Genomic DNA, 26123 nt, shown 5'->3' with positions numbered 1-26123 from the left:
TAAAATAGTAATTTGCATGTCCCAAGACAGGTTTGTGTCTCCAAACTCCTAAGAATTTTATTGCATTGCTTTCTTTGATGACTTCATTGTTAATAATTACATTTAAATTATTGGTTTGTTTTACTGGATTAAAATTTATTAGAACTGTTTTATTAACATTCAGGGAAAGCTTATTGTTGTTTAGCCAGGTGTTTAGTTGTGTCGTTGTCAAAACAGAATTATTTTGAAGTTGCTCATGTTCCAGGCTTTTTACTATGATGTTTGTATCACCCATGAGACTCTGATAAAGTTTCTGGAAGATTATTTATGTAAATAAAACTGGTCCTAGAATTGAACCTTGCAGTACACCTGTTTTGAGGAACAATTTGTCTGATTTGATTTTGTTAATATCTACATCCACACAGCACACAAATGTCCAAAACATATCCATTGGATATCTTTTGGATATTTGTGTCGGACGTTCTGGATATTCAATAGATATCTAGGGATACCCAAAAGACATCCATTGGATATCCCCTGGATATCCATTTGTCTGCATACATGATATCCAGGGAATATCCAGAAATATATATGTTTTGGACATTTCCGGATCACTTTTGGACATGTTTTGGATATCAAGGGGGGCGTAATCTGGACATTATGCTTTGATTTAGACATTTTTAGTAGTCATTCACAATCGAACATGTCTCAGGTAGGTTTGCAGGGAGAATAGCACAGTAAAATAATGTTACAGGACGAAAATTACAGCGCTATAGCAGCAGTAAAATTCTGCATCTAAATGTCTATAGTATATTATGAAGAGTGAACACCGTAACTACAATATATAGTAAATACTAAGGGGGTTCAGACCAGGCACGTATCTAGAAATATGTTTTGGGGGGGAGGGTCCGAACCAAGTGTCTCAGGAATAATAATAATAAAATAGTAATAGTAATAATAAATAATAATAATAATGTTTAAATTAAAATAATTTTATTAAATCAAATACCCCCCCCCCCTAAATAGGTCCTTGGTTCAGACGGAAACAGAAAACTGAGCAGTAGACTGTACTTACGTACATAATTTATTATAAATTATATTATTTACAATTAAGAGTAAATATGTCACTACATATGCACGGTCCATCTACTGGACAATTACCGACAGGTTCATTGTGGAAATTGTAGTAACTACACTTCTTCAAGAAAATTCCCAAAGGCTTAACACTTAAAGACACCCTTTTCTTGCCTTTTTCGCCGGAAATTCATCTACTATATCATCGAAGTCCAATTCACGAAGAAATTCATTTTCAATGCTTAGTAAACAAAGATTGGATAAGCGATCCTGTCTCATGGCAGCATGAGCCTGTTTTTCACTAATTTCATTTTTGAGAAAGATCCTTCTCCGCTGCACATTGTTACCATTAAAACCAAATACAGGGTGGCGCGGAGCCGACTGACACATTTGATATGCTCATAGTTGATGGAAAAAAAGAAGGAGAATAAGGAAACCCGTATGTAATGGTGCATTGAAGTATGCAATTTTATTACTAACAACTTACAAGTTCATTTTTTGAAAATTACATCAGACAGGTGGCCTCCTTCGGCATCAATGCATTGTTGCAGACGAGACGTACACACGTCTCCGTAGTTCCTCATCAATAGCCGTTACTTCCTCAACAATGGCTTCTTTCAGTTGTTGAAGAGTCGTGATACGCCTTCTGAACACACGGTCTTTCAAGAATCCCCTGAGAAAAAAAGTCTGACAAAAAGATCGGGTGACCGAGCTGGCCATGCAATCTCTCCACTTCGAGAGATAACACACCGTTGTGGACTACGTTCAAATGCTTCCCTCACTTTCTGCAAGTTCTCGGGCGAATGCACTGTTGTTGGAGCTCCAAGTTTCACATCCAATACACTGCAAGTTTCTTCAAATTTCTTCACCCAAACCAATATGGTATTCCGAGACGGTACGTTACCATGTCGGCTAAAAATGAATTGTTTTCTGAACAATCGCTGCACTTTAACCACTGACTTCGTTTCGTAATAACTACGAACACAGAAAACGCGATATTCAACGCTCCAACTTTCCATCATGACTGTTGCTGTGTTTTTATGAAATGGCGTCCTATCCTCTTCTCATCCCCCCCGCAATCTACTTCAAACTATCGCGCATGCGTAATATATTCAACTTTCAAATGTGTCAGTCGGCTCCGCGCCACCCTGTACATTCTAAAGAGAATTTCAACATTGGGAAATGTACTGCGGAACGGGTCCTTAAGTACAATATTATACATAGACTGTTCCATTGGGATGTCTTCCTGATGTTTGACATTGCTACTGCTTACTAGGTGTGCAAACTGTAGCAGCTCATTCTCTAGCGAGGGTTCCAGATACTCCTCGTAGATGCTCACAAGTTTGAATAAGTGTGTTTTATTTCCACACCACAGCCAAATCAATCCATGGTATCAGAGGTGCCCAAAGGGGGGATTATGGCACAGGTTGCGACATCGAGATTTGGGGGGGAGTTTCCCCTTTAAATAATATAAAATTCAACATTATATATTTCTCCAAAATATATGTGCAAATTTTATACCTTAAATGCACTGTATTTAGTACATTAGATGAAGAAAATAAAGTGTTTAAGGGTATTTTTGAAGGGGGCAAATATCCAACTATTACATTTTAGGCATTAATTGACACGTGGGTTCTTGGGGGGGGGGGGATCTGAATTAAACGTTGGGGTGGACAGTATCCAACTCTAGGTTTTAGATTGTGGCGAGTAATTTAGTTAGAGGAGGATTGAGAATTAAATTCTTGTATATTACTATTGTCTTAGGCTGTTGTGGAAATTCTGGTGTGGAGACTGAGAATTTTTTTTTTTTTTTAGTAGGTAATATTCACTTTTCAATATCAACAGTAAGTTTAAAATGGGCATGGAAATTTTGGTGGTAGAATTGAGTATTAAATTTAAAGGGGGAGATAGGAAGCTCTTGATAAAGTGTTAATCAGATCTTAGATTGTCAAGGGATTTCTGTAGTGGAGAGAGGGTTTGAACATTAAATTTTGGAGACTATATTTAGCGATATGGAATGCACACGTTTTCGACTTCGAACGTGACAAAAGAGAAGCTGGAAAAGATTAAATATCTCGGGATCCTAAGAAAGTATTGACACTCCATTAAATTAATATTCTTGAAAGCCTGCAAGGAAATGGATGTTAAAATTTTCTTGCTCACTTCGCTAGAAGTAATCTGTTGTGAGAATGATGGTTGGCGCTTTACTGAGGTGAATGTGAAGTTTTATACTACAGTTGCATCACAAGACATAAGCGATATTCTTGATATTCATTAATAACATCACTTCTTAAAATACTTAGTGTTGGTATACTGCTTAATTTAAGGCAGGTGCATTTGGAACACAAATATATCGAATCTGCATTTCTAACTTCTTGTCACAGGAAAATTTTACTTTAACAAGTTAAATTTGCACTGAAGGTAAAATCCACGTAATTATTGTTATGGGATAATAAAATAATTATATTTACCCCAAGGAAAAGTGGGGGAGTTCTTTGAAAGAGCAACCATATTATATAATCACCCTGAGCTTAAGAATTTCTAGCTAGGGTTCTGTAATGTCCCATGAAACAATAATTTAATTGGTCATTCGGCTGGAGCATTTTATTTGGTTTGCCAAGGTTGAATTTTCTATCTCTATCTTAAGTTGTGTAACAATTTGTGTTAAATACTCTAATTGCGAGTTTTATAAACCCACTCACAAACACTATTTATATGCACATTTACATAACTTAATTTACTACATTTAACCAATCCAAGCTTTAAGTTTTCTTTTTCGAAAATCGAACAATTAAATAGTTAGGACAGTTTAACATGGTATTCCATTCAAATAGACCTCAATTATTACTTATTCATCCAAACTATTTTCGGAGGATTATGATGAACGATTTTAGGGACAGTCTTAAGTGATGGGCACTTCTGTTTAGGGAGGAAGAGCAGATCAAGTATAGTGTTCAGTAAAGCTAAGAAAAAAGTTACTTTCGGTAGACATTATGTCGTAATTTAATACTTTGTGGGAATTACGATATGGTTTGAGGGCGAGAATGATATGATTTGGGGGGATGCATGACAAGATTTTTGGGGGGATTGGGCCATTTGCCTTTTGGGGGGATGGGCACCCCTGAATGGTATAAAGTATACTGAGCTTCAGATATCTACAAACAGATCAACTGAGAGCTGTGCTGCAATTGGATCCAGAAGAGTGTAGACATACGACAATATTGTTTTATTTTTTTTATTTTTCAAATACAACTTCTTATGTAATTTTTCACAAGCATAGCCAGCTGGTTAATGTTTTTTTTTTTTTTTGGTGGAGGCCCTTCACAGCTTCCATTTGGTGGGGGCCCCGGGGCAATTGCCCCAGTTGCCCATAGGTTAATCTGGCCCTGCGCACGTCTACACATCCGAAAAATATCTTATATTCAGACGCATTTCCATGATAAGCAGAGTATAGAGAGAGAGCTTGTTCTTCACTGCTACGTATCGCAACTTCTTGAATTCAAACTGGCGTCAAGCAGCGAGAGACAATGCACGTGAGCATGCATCCGTGGCTCGCTGTGACACAGAGAATGACCAAATGAGTTTTCCTCTGAATATCCATGCGGAAGCTAATAATAGTAAATTACAAGATGCTCACCAACAAGGAAAACCTTCACAAGCTTCAAATCACTCAGGCCTCAGGTGTAAAATACGCAAACTGAAAATGATGGGCATAGCTGCTGTCTACGCTAAATATAAGGAACAGGTTTTCCTGCTTAACACTAGCAGAATTGACTCAATTTGAGTCTCGATTGTGTTGTAAAGCTAAATCGAAATTTTCTGATTCTAAGAAAGAAATAATAAATTACTAAATAACAGGTAAATAAGTGTATAAACACTAATGTTTCACAGGGGCGTCCCCAAGGGGGCACCTGCGTCATTGTTTTTTTTTTTGGGGGGGGGAATTTTTATGGTTTAGCTACCAATTCCATATATCTTCACACAAAAATGGGGGGTTTCGTTTGATTGACTTGTTATTGATTTTTAGTTATGGTTATTATGTGCAGTTGTTCTACCTGCCTGTGGTGATTGTGGGATGGGATTGAAATGAAACACCACCTCTTTATGCCTTTAGAATCTGTTTGGAAAGGGGGGGGGGGTGCTGTTTACATTAATACAAGGTTTATCAAGCAGACAAACTTTTAAGAATAAGGTTCAGCACACTAACAATTTTGAAAGTGGTACAAAATTAGGAAATTATCAATAAGTTTGCTGCAACAACTTTGCAACATCAGAAGTTATCATCATTTGTGTAAAATGTTACTTCAATCAATGTCAAAACTCAAAGTAATATACAATATACATTGCTTAAATATATCTGTATTATCTTGTTCCGGAAATTTTGGCTGACCATAAAAAGTTTGAGTAAATAATTCAACATAAGGGGGGCAGGAATGTTCTGCCTTTGGGGGGGGAGTGCATCATAGGCCTTGGGGGAATGGACACCCCTGATGCTTCAATAAAATTATTGTTTCAATTCCACGATAAAGTATGAAAAAGTATACATAACGGAAATATTTTGATCATTTTCTAATAGCCAAAACACATCCTATTTACATCCATTGTTGGGTTCTAGCTATATTTTGGATATCCAGAATTGGATGTGTTTTGGATATCCCATTTTGGACAAGATCTAGAAATGTTTTGGATAACCAGAATTGGATGTGTTTTGGACAAGATCTACATATGTTTTGGATATCCAGAATTGGATGTGTTTTGGATATTACATTTTGGACAAGATATGTTTTGGATATCCAGAATTGGACGTGTTTTGGATATGCCATTTTGGACAAGATATAGATATGTTTTGGACATCCAGAATTGGACTTATTTTGGATATGCCATTTTGGACAAGATATAGATATGTTTTGGATATCCAGAATTGGACGTGTTTTGGATATGCCATTTTGGATAAGATATAGATATGTTTTGGACATCCAGAATTGGACTTGTTTTGGATATGCCGTTTTGGACAAAATATAGATATGTTTTGGATATCCAGAATTGGACATGTTTTGGATATCTAGTTCTGGATATCCAATGAATATCCATATCATCCTTGGATCTGATCTGGACATTGTGGATATCCAATGGATATCTTTTGGAGATTTGTGCTGTATGGGATACTGACATCTGTCTTTTAAATAGGAAGTGAACCATTTTTTTTGCTAAACCCCTGATTCCATAATGGTCCATTTTATGTAGTAAAATGTCATGATGTACCAAATCAAATGCTTTGGTAAAATCTTAAAATAATCCATACACATGCATTTTTTGTCTGTCGATTGTAGTATGTTATTTGTAAATTTGAAATTAGCTTCTGATATTGATTTACTTTTTCGGTATCCAAATTGATGTTTGGATAGAATTTTATATTTTTCTAAGAAAGTTACTAATCTATTTAGCATAATTTTCTCTACTACTTTAGAGAAAACTGATAAAAGAGAGATTAGCCTATAGTTTGAGCATTCCTCTTTGTTGCCTTTCTTGAATAATGGTCTCACTTTTGCTATTTTGTACTCACTAGGGAAAATACCTGTTTCTAAAGATGTGTTGCAAATACTTACTAGTGGTTGTAATATACTATTCGCACATTCTTTTAGTACAGAACTTAAAAATTCATCTGGCCCTGATGAATACTTATTTTTTAAATTTATAATTACCTTCTCGACTTCTCCCTCAGTTACTGGAGTGAGAAACATAGTGTTTGTGTTTCGGGGACTGCTTAAATATGTTCTTAATGTAGGTGTAGAGATTACTGCATTTTAATTTACTGTATTGAGAATGTTTACAAAATATGTAAAATATGTATGCTACATCAAGGGATTGCTTATTTTTTCTCCATCAGACATTATTTCTATTTTTTCATTCACATTCTTTTTTTTTCCTACCAGTTTCGTCATTAACAATTTCCCATAGTTTCTTTGATTTATTTGCAGATTTGCTTATTTTATCTGCAATGGCTAATTTCTTTGCATTGTTTATTACCTTCCTGAGGATATTGACATATTTTTTGATGTGGTCTTTAAGTATGGGATTCTTGTTTTTCTGGATTTATTTATATAATTTTATCTTTGTTTCACAGGATTTTTTTATCCCTTTGGTTATCCAGGAAGTTGAGTTGGTTTTTTGTATGTTTTGTATGGAAATGCTACTTCAAAATGATATTTTATTGTCTTTGTGAATAGGCTAACTTTTGTATTTAAATTTTCATCCGTGAGCACATCAGTCCAGTTTTCTTTCTTTAAGGAATATACAAAGTTTTCTATATTTTTCTTGGTGAATTTTCTTTTTTCTATAGTAGTGATATGTTTTGAAGTTTTTTGTTATGATATTCATGATATTCAATACAATCCGAAACATGGATTTTGAGTCACAAACACTATGCATAGACAATGTGCTCATAGAAACTGTATCTTCAGTAAAGTTTTTGGGAATAACGCTAGATCAAAAATTAACGTGGGAAGAACAAATTAACAACATCTGCAGTAAACTATCATCTAATCTATACCTGCTAAAACAAATGGCTGAATATAATTTAACAGAAATTAACAAATGATTATATTATGGACTAATTTACCCCTATGTTGAATATGGCATAATAGCTTGGGGTGGATCATTTTATAATAATACTGAGACTCAAAAGAGAGCACTTAGAATAATGTACAAACTAGGCTGTAGGGAATCTTGCAAAGAGTTATTCAGGGAAAACCAAATAATGACAATATAGTCCCTATGCATCTATAAGGCTATAACGTTTGTTCTAAACACTGGAAGCATGACTAAAAATAACCAATTACACAACCACAATACAAGGGGGAAAGATAATTATTACCAGAACCAACACAGACTCAATATCTCAAAACAATCACCAATGAATGCCGGAAAAATATTCTACAACCAGCTGCCTCATGACATAAAACTGATATCTCCAAAAGATAAACAAATACAAACAATAAAAAATATTTGACAGAGAGAGCTCTCTACAGTATCAGAGAATTCACGGAACAAGACAACACAAGGCCAATGTACTGAAAAATATGTATTTTAATTGTATTCTTATTTCAATCATGCAACAATGATAATGTGTTTTTATTTTTATTGTAGTGTAATGAAGTGTATTTTTTAATTTTTACTTTGGTGTAGTGATGTAATGTACTACACAATGTTTCTTCTTTTTCGTTATGATGTACTTAATTATTATTTCATTATGTATCTTGACGTTTTCCATGCCCTTTTAATCAAGGGTCAACGGAAGAAAAATAAAATTCAAATTCAAATATTCTCTGGTATATGAAAACTTATGAAACCTGCTTCATGATCAGACAAGGCTAAAGGTAAAATATTTGTGGAGTGTTCAGAAAAATCTTGATTAATTATTACTTGATCAATACATGATTTACTAGTTGACGTTATCCTTGTTGGTGAATTTATTGTTGTAATCAAATTATGGGAGGTTAGAATTGTATTTTCATTTTTTTCTGGACTGTGTTTTAAAAAATCTATGTTTATATCGCCCGTCACTATAATGGGTCGTTTTTTTATGTAATAAAGTGGACAACATTGTTTCTAATTTTTCAAAAAATGTGCCTAAATGTCCATCTGGTGTTTGGTATAAGCAAACTACTGTTATTTCATTGTGTTGTAATTTTAATTTAAATTACAGACAGCTTGAATAGAAATCATAGGAAATATGTATAAATTACGAAAAATAATTTATGTTAATTATTATAAGAGCTTTGCAGGAACATAACTTCAAACTGAAGAAATGTTTTTTTTTAGAGAGCAACACAATTAGTGGGAAATATATGACTAGTTTTATCCACCCCACCCCCTTCCTTTGGAAAAATATCTTCCTTGTGTCTCCCTGGAAAAAAATCTCCAGAAACCCTTGTCACTGGCTTCACTTGAACAAGCTGTTCCTCTCAAAGATCCAAACATGTCATTCTTTTGCTAAAATCAATAAAAAATGAAGCAAGTTGCTAGAAATCTTTAGTTTCAATGTCATATTATTGTAGATGCCCAATAAAATTTGGTTGGAATTTGATTTAGTGGCTAAATCAGGCATGCATATCTCATGTTTTCTTTATTTTCAACATCGCACTGCCTAAATTTCATTCTGCACTCCCTCAGCACCCCTAGATGATTAATCCTGGCACCACCACTGAAACTGACTAATTTTAAATATTTTCCTTCCAATTTTACAATTTTTTTAAGCAATAATTACAAGAAAGTTTATTTTTTATGTTACAGCTTAACTGACTATAAGAGAAACTCAGATGTGCAGTCAAGTAAAGCTATCTATATTTCATACAAGATTTACCTGGAAGATGAAGCAAAATACTTGAGAGACAGGAAATAATACACAGACACACATATGATTATGTAAATTTTAATTTTGTAGATGTGGCTCAGAAAGTGTAGTATGTATATATGTTTGGTATTAGAAATTATCTTGTCAATAAGACAAGAAATTTATTTTTGGAAGAGGTCAAGAATATATGTTAAAGCAAGCAAATAAATATATGTGAAATATCTATATTATCTTATTATTTCAGAAAAAAAACTTTACTTTCTTCCACGCAAGATGTATATAAAATAAAGTGCTCGGGTGTAAGTAACATTTTGGTCATTATTGAGTTACTAAGTAAAAAGAGATATCCTTCAATTTTTAAGTGAAATTGCCATGTCATACAATTTGCATTGGACTCAGTGAAGCCTTCTGAAATTGGTAAACACAATACTAAAACAATTTATCTACAGTATAGCTTCTTAATAACCTTTTTTCTTAACCCTTAACCGCTGTCGTGAATGTTTCGGGCACTAACACAGTCGTGCGGTGCAGTCCTCAGGACCTCTAAGGAAGAAAGGAATATGACTATATCAGGACATATTTTAAATGATGTGAATTTAATCATGTTGTATGCTTTGTTATTCACTGAACACAATTACATAGTTTTGAGAGCGAAACATTGTTTTTTAACTTCTCAAAAAAGTATTTTGTTTATATTGCGAGTTTAAGGAAAACAAATTCACTAAGCCAAAATATATCTTAACTTAGTATTTACTCACAACTGATCAACGTGAATATAGTCCTTAGTTATTGTTTAACAGCCGGCCCCCGTGGCAGATTAGTTAGCACATCGTGCCACGATGCCAGGGGTCCCGGGTTCGAATCCTGGCCTGGGCATGGATGTTTGTGAGTATCCATTCATCAAATTCATCATATCATCACTCATCCCTATCTTTGCAAATTAGCCAAAAGTGGCACAAAAGTGAAGTAAAAAAAACAACAAATCAATCAATCAATTATTGTTTAACATTCATTCTTCAAAACCACGGGTCCCTGTATTCAGCATATGCCACAAATAAAAAATCTGCAGATGTTCTCACATCAGTCACTCAGGATCACTGGTTCTTCTTCGTAGTTCGAGATGCAACACAGGAATTTTCACTTTATTATGTTCCGGGACTCTGGTATTTCTTGTAGGCTCCACTGCAGACCACTTGAATCTATTTTTAGCATAAAAATATTTGTCACAGTATCAGGTCCACTGCTTTGGTTGTCTTCATCGCTGTCAACTGACACACATGAATCGGTATCATGATCACTTTGAATATATTCTCCGTCCTCTGTATTGTAAAATTCAATGTTTGACGCATCACTTGAAATCTCGGCAAGCATATTTGCAAGTTTCTGTTCGAATTTGGATCATTTCCCTCACATAAGAAGGGGCCGCACCACCTGACATATTCCACGTTTAACTTATGGTACAGACACAAACACAGTTGTGATGTCAGCGGGACCACAGTATATAAAAAGAACACCACAGAAGCAGATAATGCAACCTTTCCCTTCATGCTTTCCCAGCACACTGAAGTTGAGGAAGGTACTGAAAGATATGTAGCCTCAAGGTCAAACCTAATGGCAGGGTAACAAGCAAAAGGAACACACTGGTCCATGGGATGTCACAACTGCAGTTGAGGGTTAATTAACTCGGAAATAACCAAAATGTCACTTACCATGTTTTTCACCCGAGCCCTTCAAATAAAAATAGCACAAATAGATTTCATAATGTGAATAAGCAAAATAATTAAAACATAAGTTAAGTATCCCTATTCATAGGCACAGTTTAGAGAGAAAAAGGGGGACAGTCATCCCCCAAAATTTTTAATTTTATTAAAATGTATGTTATGGGTATTTTTGATAAGCTCCTGCATCTGGAGGAGCAAAGTAATAAATAGTAATTGTTATGATTTTGCAGAGGTACAGTTATTTAGTCAAATAAATAATAATAAATAAATAATAGTCCCGCATGCCATTTTTTTATTTCTTGGAAAACTTTTCGATTTTGTCTCCCTTTCTCCCTCAAAGTTGGATTGATTCTGCCCCCCCCCCTCCCACACACACACACACAAAGTTAAGTCCCAAGTTATGCCCATGCCATAGCCTTACTATTAGAAACATCAAATACAGACTCCATGTGGATATAATCCAAGTTCTATCTCCTTTGACTAATTTATTTGTTCGCAATGATAGAGATAAGAAATCAAGTGATATTAACACATTTTGTAATACAAGATTAAGTCTTCTCATTCATTTATCCAAACAATCATGTGCATCTTATCCTACATATTTCTTGGCTTCAGCAATGCTAGAATAACACCTGCTTTTCAGATTATTCAGTCAGCTAAAAGCAAGAATCAACAGTTAGAATTAGAGCTTACTAAATTTGCAATGATAACCTGAAATCAGTGTGCAAATGATGCTTTTTGCTTTGAGGAGATGCCCACTAAGTGGCGTATTTGTGATTTAATTTTGGGGGATAGGTTTTTGGGTATGCAAATTTATGTATGTTATCAGTTAATAAACTAAATTATTGCTTTGTAGTTCTTTTCTACCGTTACGGCGGCCGATCCTAATGCTGGCAAGGGAAGTGGGGAGTGGGGAAGCAACCAATCCAGCACAGTAAGAAATGCAACAGACAATAGAATGAGGTTCACGTAGTAGTTCCTCCCCTCGACATCATAACTCTTGGTGCCACCCCTGTTGTCTGGTTGGTCTGCGGCATAATCTCCGCTCCCCACTTCCATTTCCAGCTAGAACCAGTTGCTCTAAGAGTAGTAACTTAGAACAGTGGTTCTTACCTAGGGGATTAAATATTATAATAACATTTACATGTAATTCAGAATCTTAGTATATTTACCTTCCAGAGAAAATACATACACAAAAAAGAGTTATTGAAGTAGTAACACTGAGAAAACTTGATCAGATTTCTATTGCCCATTCAACTCAATGACAGTATGCTGCGAAAAATGCAATCTACCTCCAACGAATAAAGCCAACGAAATCAAATCCATTTGCCATGGTAGGTAGGTTTTCCTCATTAATTTAACAATGGAGAGAGCAATGGCGTTAGTCTGTGAGCTCTTCATAAACCCTCTGCACCCAATTACAATGTAAACAGTAAACAATGGGCTATTTAAAAATAGAACTTCAGATGCGAAGTAGGATGCAATTGTATTAAAGGTTAAATGACTATTTTCCCGAATGATATTTCAGTGGTGTTTGTTCCACAGTTAAGAAATTATATATCCTTTCAATTTCATTTTCTTTGAGAGGGATAAAAACATCCCAGCAGAGATTTTTTTTTCTTTTGCCAAGGATAAAAATCTTTGTGTGTGGGGGGGGGGGGGGGCTGATCCCCGGCATTCTCCGTTAATTTGCGCACTGCCTGTAACACAGAATACCTTATGTGCAGTAGTACATGAATGAACTTTTTACAAACAATTTGGCAAAAATATACATCTACTATCCCATATCTGATGCATATCTCAAACGAATAACACATATGCACAATATTTTCTCAGTACTGTAAATTGCAATACAAGGAGTCTACAGTGGTCTAAAAATTCCATGGGTATTTTTTTATTAAATTGAGGTCCATACATACCTATGTTAACCTAATTTTTTTAAGGTAAATTTTTGACTATTTTCAATTTCATTACTGAGATGTTTATTAAAAATATTTAGTTTACTAAAATATCAGGTACAATAATAAACAACTCAGTTTACATATAACTATATCACAACCATAAATAAAGAACTTTTAATTTAATTCATTTGAATTATTTTATTCATTTCATCTCAAGATACATATGCATATATCATATATTGGACTTCAATTGAGGTTTGTTATATTTGTTTCTTGCAATGATGTTCTTCTATTTCTTTCTGGTTAGACTGAAAAAGAGTTTAAAAATAATAAAATGATTAGAAATGCTTGATATTTGTTTTCCAATAATTTATAGTACTGAATATACTGTTACCACATTATTGTCATATATTGTTTCAGAATTTTAATGTCTGTTTAAAATTTCTCATTGCACATTTCCTGAAAAACTATTTACATAGATACTAATGTTCTGCTTTGGTCAACTGACTGCAAATTCACACGAACATATAAATAATATGACCAGTAAAAATACTCATTTAGACGTTTAGATGATAAAAGTAATGTGATAGCTATGTGCACTCAAAACGTTGAAAGCCCAAATGTGCAACAAAGATAATTTCGTCATCATTGCCAGTGGAAAGAGTTATGTACTTGGTAGTGATTTTACTTCAACTGTATACCAGGACCTACTGTGAATGATTCAACATGATATCAGTCTCAGGTTGAAAACATATAATTCAAATATTGTCACATGCAGCAGGTGTTAAAGTGTATTTCGAATAACAGGCTACTATTTCCAAGTCCTCTCTGCAACTTCAAATTATTAACCCTTTGTGGGCTATGCCCATCATACAATTTCTGTCCAATAAGATGAGCAATGAGCATATCTTCTCTACAAAATTCTATTGTGAGTGGCTGACAGGTTATAATCACACTGGGTTTCTTGTGCATGTGTGTTGAAACCACCACTTTAAAATTCCAATGCTAGATGTCATTGCTGAATTTTACCTGTAGTCGTGTTGAATTAGGTGGTGCTTGGGTTTATACTCTTGAGAATGGCATTGAATAATTTATATCTACATTGTGGAAATTTTTTACTAGGATCCCTATTTGGATTTCACATTTAGTGATAATTTTAATCCCAAGAAGATTTGTTTTGTTATTTTTCATTAATTTTTCCCATATAATGTATTTAAGATAATGTTTTCAGTAACTTTTATTACAATACATATACTTTTTTACTTTCAAAATATTGTTGAAGAAAAAATCCTAAATGTGAGAAAATTTTTATAAAATGTAACATATTATATATCTGTAGAAAGAGGAAGAGTTGCAAATTTTTGGAAAAAAATTGATAAATAATGACACACTTAGCAACATATTTTCTATGATTTTTTAAAAACAGAAAAAAAAACATCTGGGGAAAACTCGAGATTTTCAGGTTCATCCGAAAAGGGTTAAATTCTATTTTGAAGTTAAAATTAAGCTTTATGTACTTCATTGTGAAATGACTAGAATGAGTTATGAGAATGATTTATCTATTACATGTTCATTGGTCATAAATATATGATGAATAACTAGATGATTTTTATATTATGTGAATAGAAAATGGTGACAGGACATCTGTAATTTTATATGAGATCTGCGAACTATCAATTACCACTACAGAAATATTTTATGTTGGTAATTTAACTGTCTCAGAAAAAATTCATATTCGCCCATCTCTATGAGAAATATAAATACTTGATTTCCACATTTTCATAAGGTATCTGAATCCAATATGGCCTATTTTCTGTTTCCAAGTAGTTACATGTTAAATTCAACATACAGTGGCGTAGCAACATATTCGCGACGCCCTGGGCGAGATTAGAATGCAAGGCCCCCATCTGTTCTTTGAATTTGAAATCTCAATGTGAATCGATACAAAGTATTCAGGGATATGTCAGCAGATTATCATATTTAAATAATAATAATAAATTACTGACAAAAATTATATTTAATAATATGCAACAGAGAAAATTTATACTTGGCAGAAGTATATTATTGTAACACACTGCTGGAATTTTCTATAACACAAACTAGTAGTAATAGTACATTCCTAAAGAAATAAATTCTTCAGGCACTAAGACATAACTGAAATATCCATAAATATTCTTTTTTTTAAAAAAATCAGAAATGCAAATTAGGAATCTTTAAATATTTTTCATTGTTTCCTCATTTCAAAATTTGAAGGAAGATTTTTTTCATTGATTGATTGAGTTAGTATTTTAAGTCCACTTTATGCACAGTAAGGCTGATCGGCACTGGACCTACAGCTTAAAGTGGGAACCGAACCACTATGTCCCTCTACCGGGTACCAGGTATCGAACCGAGGGCCCCAATTTGAAGGAAGAAAATATCAAAGGACACACACAAATTGTCGGTGTTTGGTAAAGCAGGGGCAAGGGGGGCCACTAAACCACAATCTTGCCAAGGGTGCCCAAATATCTAGCTCTTCAACACAATCGGTTTTAGTTTCAACAAATCTTAAGCGATTTTTTTTTCTTTTTTCAAGAAAATATTAAATGCATGAAAATGTCCAAGCAAGTTATCCTGAATTTTTGCGTATATTATGTTTCACATGAGAAAAACTAAAATAATTTTTACTTTGTTTCAGGCCCCCTTAGGCTTAGGGAGCCCACCTGTATGTTACGCCTCTGATCTGACACATTCATTCAAATTATAACGTTAAAGTAAAATTTAAAGCGAGCTTAAAACAGAATGTTCTCATTTTATTGTCAATAAAGATTAGCCATTTTCAACTATTTTTCTCACTTCTATTTATTACATTTTTCATACCAACCCCATGGGATGCGAGGCCCCTTCAAGCACGAGGCCCCGGGTGGTCACCCACTTCGACCACCCCTTGCTACACCACTGTCAACAGATGATGTTAGTATGCCATCTAGACTGCCTGAATGGTGTGATTCAACCTGTTGGCTGTACTTGTAGAACAGTAACTTGAAGACAAAGAAGCGGAATAGCTGTATCTTGTGATTGTGTTCTATGTGATCTAATATTGCATATGGAAGTTATTACTTACTGGGTTATTCCATACCATTTCGACCAACCAGTGTCGCATCACCATTTTTAATAATATTTATAATTTGACCACTTACTTCAACATCTTTCAAGTGTTCAAAACCGACATTGAATTTTTTTTTCAGGCTTGCGTTTGGATTTGGTAGCTGTTTTTAATCAGCGGTGTGTGGTGATTTTAGCATTTTCAGGCCTTCACACAAATCACTGTGACTTATGTTCTATAATTCCAAATGTAATGATTCAAAACCCATTTTCTTGAAAAGTAAATTATCTTTCTTCTTGCGTATTAACATTTTTGTTTCCAGATTAATAGTTTGCATGGTATATTATAATAAATCCAATAGAGTTTTTTCATAATTTCTCCTTTTTAGGGCACAAAATAACCATGAAGAGGGCAAAACAGCTTAATCATATTTCTTATGTTTACTGTGTGGTGCCGGATAAACCCGAAAATGGTTAAACGTATGAGGTGCCTGGGCCCTCTTATTTTCTATAACCTCCCCAAATTTGAAAATTTTGAAAAAAAAAATCAAAAGTTTGGTGCCCTGTATCCCCAAATGGGGGACGGAGGAAAATTCTGAAATTTGTGCTACAGTGAGAACTCTTCATATTGAAACTTGGTGAAGGTGTTTTTCCGAATAAGAAAAATATTTAAGATTAAATATACCCCAAAATAGCCCTGCCCCTTCACAATACTAAATGAACCATGCATGGAACTGAGAAATAAAGAAACTGCAAGGCAAAATATAACTAAATACATATTAAACGTAGACTTATTAAAAATGTATAATAATATGAAACTATATATTTTATGTAGATACATGGTGAGTCAAAAGTCGTGAACCACCTGAATATCATTAAAACTCTTGGAATGAAAATGCTCAAAGCATTAGACATATCTTGGATTTCAGTTGCAAAGTTCTGGAGTGGATAACCATTGGATGCTTTTTGGATATCCATGTGCAGTCTGGAACATAGAAATTGAATTTATTTTTGGATCTGTAATCAACATTTTTGGGTTCAATTTCGATATGTATGGGTTATCAATGATTTATTTTATACTTGATTATGACATCATAAGGGCACTTTAATTTGGTCCAGATATGCTGTATGTAAGAGAACACATATTCTGAACTAGAACTGGACCTAATCTTTATATTCAATAGTCATGATTTGGACATTCTAAAGCTGTGGAGAGATAGACTTGTGATTCCACTACACTACAGTAGGCCATTACCTGGGTTTTTTTACACATAATTTGGACACAAAAACATTTCTGGGATTATATTTAGATTTATCAAGCATCCCATCAGGACCTGTAATACAATAGAACATAAGTTTTGTTTAACACGTTCCCTCTTCTGGCTTACCCACAAACATATGCTCACCTACAATTCTGAAAGGTACTTCACATTTATGTCTCATATGCAGAAGTATGTACGTACGTACGTACACTGCCTATAACAAATGCATAAATATACAAGATGGAATCGAAAATAATGGAACTGCTGTAGTTAGTTGAATAATAGAGAATGTTTCAATTTCAACATTATTACTCTCTCTATTACTACCTTGCGCAATCTTAATTATTTTGTCAATATTAAGTGGAAGACTGCTAACTTTTTCATAAGTGTACAGTTGCGTTAACAAGACAATAGGTCCCTGCCAGCAAAATTATTGACTGTGTTTTCAACATTTTGTTGGAAGGTGACATTATGTTCAGGAAGGTTAATCGGGAATGAACTTAGTGTGAGTGGAATTCGAACCAGCTACACGGTCTCCACCCAGGATCAAATTCGAGACCTTTAATTACAATTACCACTACACAATCTGCGAGGCTCGTGTTGCATTCTCAGGTGATATTTTGGCAACTTATTATTTAACACACAGTTTATTCTACCTAATAAATATGTAACGGAGTACTTATGATTTTAATAAGTGAACATAAAACTTTCTTCATTCTTAAACAAATGATAAAGTGTTCATAATGAAACTTGTGTAATATTTTGTTAGGTAATACATTTAATGATTCAAATGCTGGCACATTATATAATATGCAAATTGAGCAATAGTTACAAAAATTACAATGAATTTCATGTTTATCGTTGAAAAATTACGTAAAAAATTAATGTCAATTTTTGAAAAAGATATGAATATACACAATTGAATATCCAGCATTGGATTTCCATTAGATAGAGAAAAAAATGTGTCCTTTAATAGATATCTAGTACTGGGCATTGTGGATATCCAATGCATGTCCTTTGATATCTGTGCTGCATGTTCGATTATTATAGTTTTGAAGTTGTCAATAGGGAATCTTGTATCCTTCAGTTCAAGATGATTCTCTCGAAAGAGGAGGGTTATGGTTACGTAGTGCAAGACACAAAAATAATCTATTAGATAATGATAATGCTTAGAACATTTTCACTCCAAGAGTTTTAGGGTGGTTCATGACTTTTGACTCACCCTGTATCTACATATATTACATAGTTTCATATTTATTATAAATTTTTAATAAGTCTATGTTTCTTATGTATTTATAGTTAGTTATCTTTTGCCTTGTAGTTTCTTTATTTCCCAGATCCATGCATGGTTCATTTAGTATTGTGAAGGGGCATACATTTTGGGGTACATTTAATCTTAAATATTTTTCTTATTCGGAAAAACACCTTCACCAAGTTTTAATATTATGTTGAGCATGAAGAGTTCTCACTGTAGTGCAAATTTCAGATTTTTCCTTCGTCCTACATTTGGGGATACAGGGCATCAAACTTTTGATTTTTTCTCAAAATATTTAATGTTGGGGAGCTTATAGAAAGAAAGAGGGCCCAGGCACCTCATATGTTTAACAATTTTTGGGTTTACCCGGCACCACACAGTAAACATAAAAAATATGATTAAGGTGTAGAATGAAATTCGAGGTGAGGACTTTTAGTCAAATCCACACTTGAAGGGTTTATTTTTTTTCTAGGTTTTACCCTCTTCATGGTTATTTTGTGCCCTAAAGATGAGAAATTATGAAAAAAATCTATCGGATTTATTGTAGTATAGCATGGAAACTACTAATCTGGAAGCAAAAATGATAATAAACAAAGAGAAAGGATATTTATTTTTGAAGAAAATTGTTTGTGAATCATTACATTTGGAATTATAGAACAGAAGTTACAGCGATTTGTGTGAAGGTCTGAAAATGCTAAAATCACCGCACGCTGCTGATTAAAAATGGCTTCCAGATCCAAACGCAAGCCTGAAAAAGATTTGCAATGTCGGTTTTTAACACTTGAAAGATGTCGAAATAAGTTGTCAAATTATAAATATTTTTGAAAATAGTGAGGCAACAAATTATTTAGAAATTGGTCGAAATAGTATGGAATGACCCTACTACCTCTTCCAAGTGATCGGTGTTTATATCTCTAGTACATATTATGATAGCTCATAATTACAATTACAACGTAATACAGCATAATAATTACAACAATGTACTTAGTTTAGACTTTAATCTAAAGTATTGTTTATATATGGAAAAATAACACTATGTAAGGTGGACTCTATGGCCTACATAGGAACATATCGGGAAGTACATCTACAAGGGTTGGATAAAAAGTAATGGCAACACTGCTGTCCCGTGAAAGGGGTGAGTCACAGCGCCACAAGCGTTTCGTGGCTGATAAAGGAATGTCAGACGAGGAAGTATAGTGAGTGGGAGCGATTGTATGTTATTCAGTCAAAAACAGCAGTGCTCTGAAGCAGAGGACGAGAGTGCAAGCACCCTAACAATATGTTTAGTCAAGAAGAACAACGTCTCTCAGGCAGACTTTCAACGCAGCCTACTTCTGCACCTTCTTGCAACACCACCTTCGTCTCGCATTAAGAAGGAAGCGATGGCACGGTGTCCCATCATCCTGCTTGACAATGCAAGGTGTCACACTGCGAACAATGTGACAGCGCTCCTGCATAACTGGTAGTGGGAGGTACTGGAACATCCGCCGTATTCACCGGTATGAGACCGTGTGATTATGACCGTTTTGTCAAAATGAAGGAACCACTGGGTGGGAAGCACTACGACACGCGCGAAGCCATCATACGTGCTATAGGGCGGTCACTGCGGGACATCGACAGAGATGGACGCGCTGACGGTGTACGACGCCTTCCATACGTGTGACAGAAGGTCGTAGAGATGAGGGGCGATTACTTTGAAGGAATGTAACACGTGCTCCTCTGCCAATACAGTCAAGTACCAATTATACCAGTGTTGCCATTACTTTTTATCCAACCCTTGTACAAATGTGACATATGCTACTCTTATGTTCACTTAGAGTGTGTAATGAGTCGCTGATGATGATAGAGGACCTTTCATTTGCCCAGACTGTGATGTGTAATCCAAGGTCTTCTGGTGATAGATCACTCCCTCTTTTGGTTTGTAAACAATGTTATATCTTTGTGCAAATCTCATATGTCATTATGTAAATAAAAAGTAAGTGTATCAATATACTTCATCATCATCATCATCATCCTTTGCTGTTTCCTGCCTCTGGTTATATACTTATCTACCTATAAAAACATTGTGGTATTTTCTTTACAATTTCTGTTGTAGTTTTTGATGTGAAAGAACAAAATATATGACTAGGCCATATGTACCTAATATGGCCAAAACGTAACTTTTTAATAAAATCATCCCTGCACCCATGTTATTATTTGGAAATGGCTACAATTTTCAGTAAACGTTCAGAAATGTTCCGTCTTTTGAATATTGCAATTAGTTTCACCTTTCTGACATTGTACAGCATTTGGAACAATAGGAAATCTTAGGTAGGCCATATTGGGTTCAGGTATCTTACTTGCCTGTAAATTTCTTCATTGTATAAAACAATTTTAACTCACCACAGAGTCCATCAGAACATCCTCCTGAGCATGCAGAGCAGGCATTCCCAGTCTTGTAAACTGGTTGATCTCTATAGTTGCCACCTGTTGCATAGTTGCAAACATAAAACTGATTATTCCACTTATCAGATTGATATTGGCGCCTTCCACAACCAATTCGGCTGGTCTCTGCCCATACAACTTGGGTGTAATGGCCAGCACCCATATCATTGTCCCTGGAAGTAAATATCAGCTCTTATATTGTTTAATCTTAAAACTTAATTCAGTTTATGGAAAGGACATTCAAATTTCCCAAATAGCCATCCTACCAGCATTGACCACAATTTCATCAATCATTTGAGTCAAGTAATGAAGGTCCTTTCATTTTCTAAACCCTTTGCACACAACCATTTGCAGCACATTTGTTCTCTCACATTATATCCTTAAATTAAAATAATCCAACCAAATTTATGTATTGAAAATAAACAAGAGTAAATCCTAATGATATTATAAATTGCTCCTTATACAACATGTTAAATGTAGAACTACATATACTAGAAAGTATGTGGTCTTAACAGAACAAGAATAAAACGCCTCATTGAGCAATAAATATACCCAGATATTTCATTCTCTTCATTGCGTTTGTCAATATAATAAACTGCTCGCCATTAAAAATGCAACACCCAGAAGGAGTAATCGGAATCGGACGAAATGTGCACAGTGTGTAGAGGAGAGGTGCAGAAGGAAATGATTAGGTGTTCAAGGCCGTCATGCGTCATGTGCGCCTGCCACGCCATCTGGTAAGTGGTACCTGTAACAGGTCAGATAGGTGCAGAAGAGCCGTTAAAGTGCATGGTCGTGAGTGTAGTGTGTTAAAATCGGTCAGCAATGCCACGTTGTCGAATACGGCAGCGATTCCAGCATTTTTTTTTTCCAGTTCGATCGCGGCCGAATTGTTGCATACCGTGAATGCAGATTATCCTTCCGTGAGATCGGTGCCCATGTAGGATGGAATGCATCCACAGTGATCCGTGTATGGAACCAGTGGGTCCAGGAAGGCACTGTAGAGCGACGTAGATGTTCACAACGTCCGCGTCAGATGACGGAACGAGAGGACAGATGTCTGATATGCATGCCCTTACAGACAGAATGGCCACGTCAACGAGGATTGCGCATGAAGTACGGGATGTTTTACAACATCCAGTGTCCCCACGAACCGTGCTTCGTAGTTTGGCAAACCGGGGAATTTTTTCCCGGCGCCCACTGTTGTGGATTCCTCTGACGCTAGAGCATAGGCGTTTGCGTCTGAGATGGTGCCAAGACCGTCGTGCATGGAAGGCGGAGTGGAATGCTGTAGTGTTCTCTGATGAATCCCGCTTCTGTATACAACATCATGATGGACGTACACACATGTGGCGGTACCGTGGCACTAGGCTTCATGACGCCTGCATCATGCATCATCACACAGGGCCTTCATTGGGTATCATGGTATGGGGTGCCATCGCCATAGGTGTTCGTTCGCGTCTCCTATGCATTCAAGGGACATTGAACAGCCAACGGTACATCACACAGGTTCTCACCCCTGTTGCTGTCCCATTAATCCATGCACTGCATAATGCCACTTTTCAACAGGATAACACATGCCCCCATGTTGCAAGCAATGTCCTCGCATTTATGGAAGCTAACCACGTGCCCCTGCTTCCTTGGCCAGCACGTTTGCCGGATGTGTCGCCAATTGAACATGTCTGATCCATGGTGGGTCGCCGGCTGGCCCAACTCAGGTTTCCGGCACGTAATGTTGAAGACCTCTGGCACCGTGTGGAAGCCGCTTGGGACGCCATACCTCAAGCAGACATCGATAGACTCATTCTGTCCATGCCTCGCCGTGTTGCAGCAGTTATTGCCGCCCGTGGAGGCTGTACACGCTAATAGCTCCTTGGGGTTATGCAACCATGTTCTACGTGTCACATGTCACACCACTGAGCTCTAACTGTAATCATTTTCTTATCTTATTATGAACTACATATTTGCCAAGTTTCCTGTTTCTATCTCATTTCCTTCTGGGTGTTGCAATTTTAATGGCGAGCAGTGTATTTAAAAATTACAGACTACATAATTTAATGAGATCGTAAAAACAGTGAAGAGGTGATGAAAATGCATGCCAAAAAGACAAACTAAATTGCACTTGTAATTTCCTTATTTTGCTTTACTTTTGTGAAAGAAAAAAAAAATATAGATTACGCAAGGAGAATGGAGTAGTGATCCAGCCATTTTCACATGATCTTATTTTACTTACCCAAACAGGGCAAGAGGAGGATCACTGTAAAATCACAACACTGCATTGTTATATATTTATCTGTGTGTATTTGTGTATCTGTGAATGTATATGGTTGTATGAATGTATGGCAAGTTTCCAGAAAAATTTCCTGATTTAACACATCCTAAAATCCACAGCAACAAATTTGACATCATTCAGAGATAGAGGGTAGAACCTCGCTCTGTAGTAAATAAAATACTTTTTCTCTTCTATTCTATTAGGTTTTTTGTTCCATCTGGTTTTTCACACTCAAAGTCACCTATGATATGACAAACCTTGGAGTTTCTAAAAATTACGTAACAAATATTCTGCAAGTTATTGGTTTATGAAATCATAGACATCTTCTTTGGATAATTTCATATTTTAATCAAATATAATAGAAAATATATTTATAATCTTTCATAATGTATTCAAAATGTGATCACAATCACTTGTACTAATATTTGCATTTCTTTTAGTTTTTAGAATAAATGGCAAACAACATATCAGACATAAGAAGATAGCATCCACTAGTAAAAAAATGGCTTCAATGAAATTAAATTATATTTTCCATACTCTCAAGATCAAGGTTTATTGGAAATAAAGTGGAATGGATAATATTCAGTGAACAACTTCCCCCACAATTCAATGCATGAAATCACACTCTACCATCATATTTCGGGCAAACACATTTGATCCTGTGTTGATAACATGCCTATGCATATGATCTATGACAAAATGATTCAAGGTATGATTATCATGATCATATGAGTAATGTGCACATACAAAATATAGCAAATTTCTTGCTATAAGGCTTCTCAAATGCTTTCCTTAACATGTGTGAATCTGTTTGCCTGACTTCATGCTGTTTCTTACCAAAATGCACTGAGTGATGACGTCAAGTTGAATGTCATCCATTGGAAAAGAAAATGTACTTACGTAAATCTTCCAACATGGTCCCTGTCATAATCTTTAACCTCATCATACCACATATTTATAGCATAGGTCCAGTCAACAGATGCAGTGTTTGAGCTACTGGTTCTTGCTAAGTTCTGTCCAACATATGTCCCTGCTGTAAAGGGAGCAAAAATGTCTGCAGTTAACATAAAATTTCATGCACATACAATATTCAATTAACCAAAAAATCCATACTCAATGAATTACATGTAAAAGGTGAATTCTAAATCATTCTGTGCAGTGTTAAGCGTCTTCAGTTTTATTTATTTATATATTTGCATAGTATGTATATTTGTTTCTAAAATGTTTATTAAGTACAGTTGTCATAGTAGTTTCAATTTCTACATCACTAAGGCTATAGGACCACGAAATTGGAATTGATCAGAGAGTGGAGACATATCTTAATATTATTTAATAACCAAAACATTGATCCCATCTCTATTTTATCTCTATCACTGCCACATACAGACAAGATCTCTATTTATTTATTAATTTATTATATAAGGATTTAGACTGCTGAAATCAGCTTGATGCCTTTTTATGGCAGTTCATGCATAATAATAAAATAGCCAGATATGATATAGAAATCATAAAAATACATACAAACCACTTAATCCCTCAACAGCAAATTCCTCTGTGTGACATAATATTTATGGAAGATTATTATAAGGAACTTTAAATGCATGTTATTTTTTGTTTTGTTCCTAGCTGCAAAAGAAATCCTCATAAGTGGGGATTTGCTTTAAAAATATTGTTTTCAGTAGATTTGGTACATGGAAACAACCCACTAAAATGTACTTCATGAGAGATAGAATAAAAATGCAATTTTTCCTCTTCAGCTACAGAAACACATTTCCTTTTGTGTAACATTCTCATTGAGAACAGGCACCTTTGGAAAGCATACTGCGTCTTTCTTTTTTTGAAGGAATTCTGTAATTTCTTCATCAGTGAGATTAAATAGGTTGTGGTCATTGTGGTCACTTTTACAGGAAATTTTTCAATCTCACTCTCTCCTGGTAGAAAAATATTGGGAGTGGCTGAGCATGTGCCTTTTGAGTGGTGGTGAGTTGTAGTGCTTCCATTGCTTAGATTATGATTTAGTTCCTGAGTTGAAGGGATAAACCCACGTCTCATCCTATGTAATTGGTCTGCCAAAAAAGTCTTCTTGGTGTTCTTGGCACATGGCTAAAATTTTGAGGGAGCACCGGACTCTTCTGGAAAGGCATTAGAAACCAGGAAACCCAATGAGCTGAAACCTTCCACATTTGCAGATGCTCCTTGTTGTCTATCTTCCACTAATCGTGAATGTCAGTTAGTTTCCTAGTGGCTATGTGGTGATCTTCTACAACTTTTTTGACAGTATCTCCATCGACTGTGGGCAATAGGATCCATTTCCACCCATGTCCGACCACATTTCAATTGCTTATGCAGTGCTTTATGACATCATAGGATAGGGCATCTGGGCCATACATCATTGTCATCTACTGAAAAATTTGTTGGCGTGTGTTGAAAAAAAAACAAAAAAAAACGTTATAAGTTCATGACTGCAAATGAATGCATGTCTCATGTAATGATGCATATTAATCCACTGTCATCTTGTAATCAAGGGGTCATGGGTTTGATTCCTGGTGGAGGTATTTAGTGGTTTGGTACCCACTTTAAACTGTAGGTCCAGTCCCGATTAGTCTTACTGTGCATAAAGTGAACATAAAACATCAACTCATTTATCCATGTGCACTCTCATCCTCATACGACCATTGGAGGTGGATTAGGAAAAATCTTTATTGAATACACCTTGCATATCTGAAACAGATGTTAATTGTCCTCCCTCCTCCCCTTCATGCATGCATGAATGTTATGAGTTTTAGATAGGTAGTTTC

General features: G+C 35.2%; 2 protein-coding genes across 4 annotated transcripts in view; one reads left to right on the top strand and one right to left on the bottom strand.

Annotated features, from left to right (window-relative positions):
- LOC146000494 (venom allergen 5-like) overlaps window positions 1-9625 on the top strand; it is a 67056-nt gene extending 57431 nt beyond the window's left edge. For both annotated transcript variants that reach the window (XM_083138217.1, XM_083138218.1), the window contains one exon: window positions 9346-9625. In XM_083138217.1, coding sequence (XP_082994343.1) covers window positions 9346-9350 — 5 coding nt within the window. In that variant the 3' untranslated portion in view covers window positions 9351-9625. The remainder of the gene's footprint in view (window positions 1-9345) is intronic.
- Window positions 9626-13233: 3608 nt separating this feature from the next.
- Window positions 13234-26123, bottom strand: part of LOC146000097 (venom allergen 5-like) — a 56829-nt gene continuing 43939 nt past the window's right edge. For both annotated transcript variants that reach the window (XM_083137436.1, XM_083137435.1), the window contains exons 5-7: window positions 24226-24358; window positions 21012-21226; window positions 13234-13336 (exon numbers count right to left, since the gene is read on the bottom strand). In XM_083137436.1, coding sequence (XP_082993562.1) covers window positions 13332-13336; window positions 21012-21226; window positions 24226-24358 — 353 coding nt within the window. In that variant the 3' untranslated portion in view covers window positions 13234-13331. The remainder of the gene's footprint in view (window positions 13337-21011; window positions 21227-24225; window positions 24359-26123) is intronic.

Source organism: Lepisma saccharinum, chromosome 16 (assembly GCF_977018435.1).
Source record: "Lepisma saccharinum chromosome 16, izLepSacc3.1, whole genome shotgun sequence".
NCBI lineage: Eukaryota > Metazoa > Arthropoda > Insecta > Zygentoma > Lepismatidae > Lepisma > Lepisma saccharinum.
Note: the sequence above shows the minus strand (reverse complement) of the source record. Positions and strands in the feature narration are given on the sequence as shown.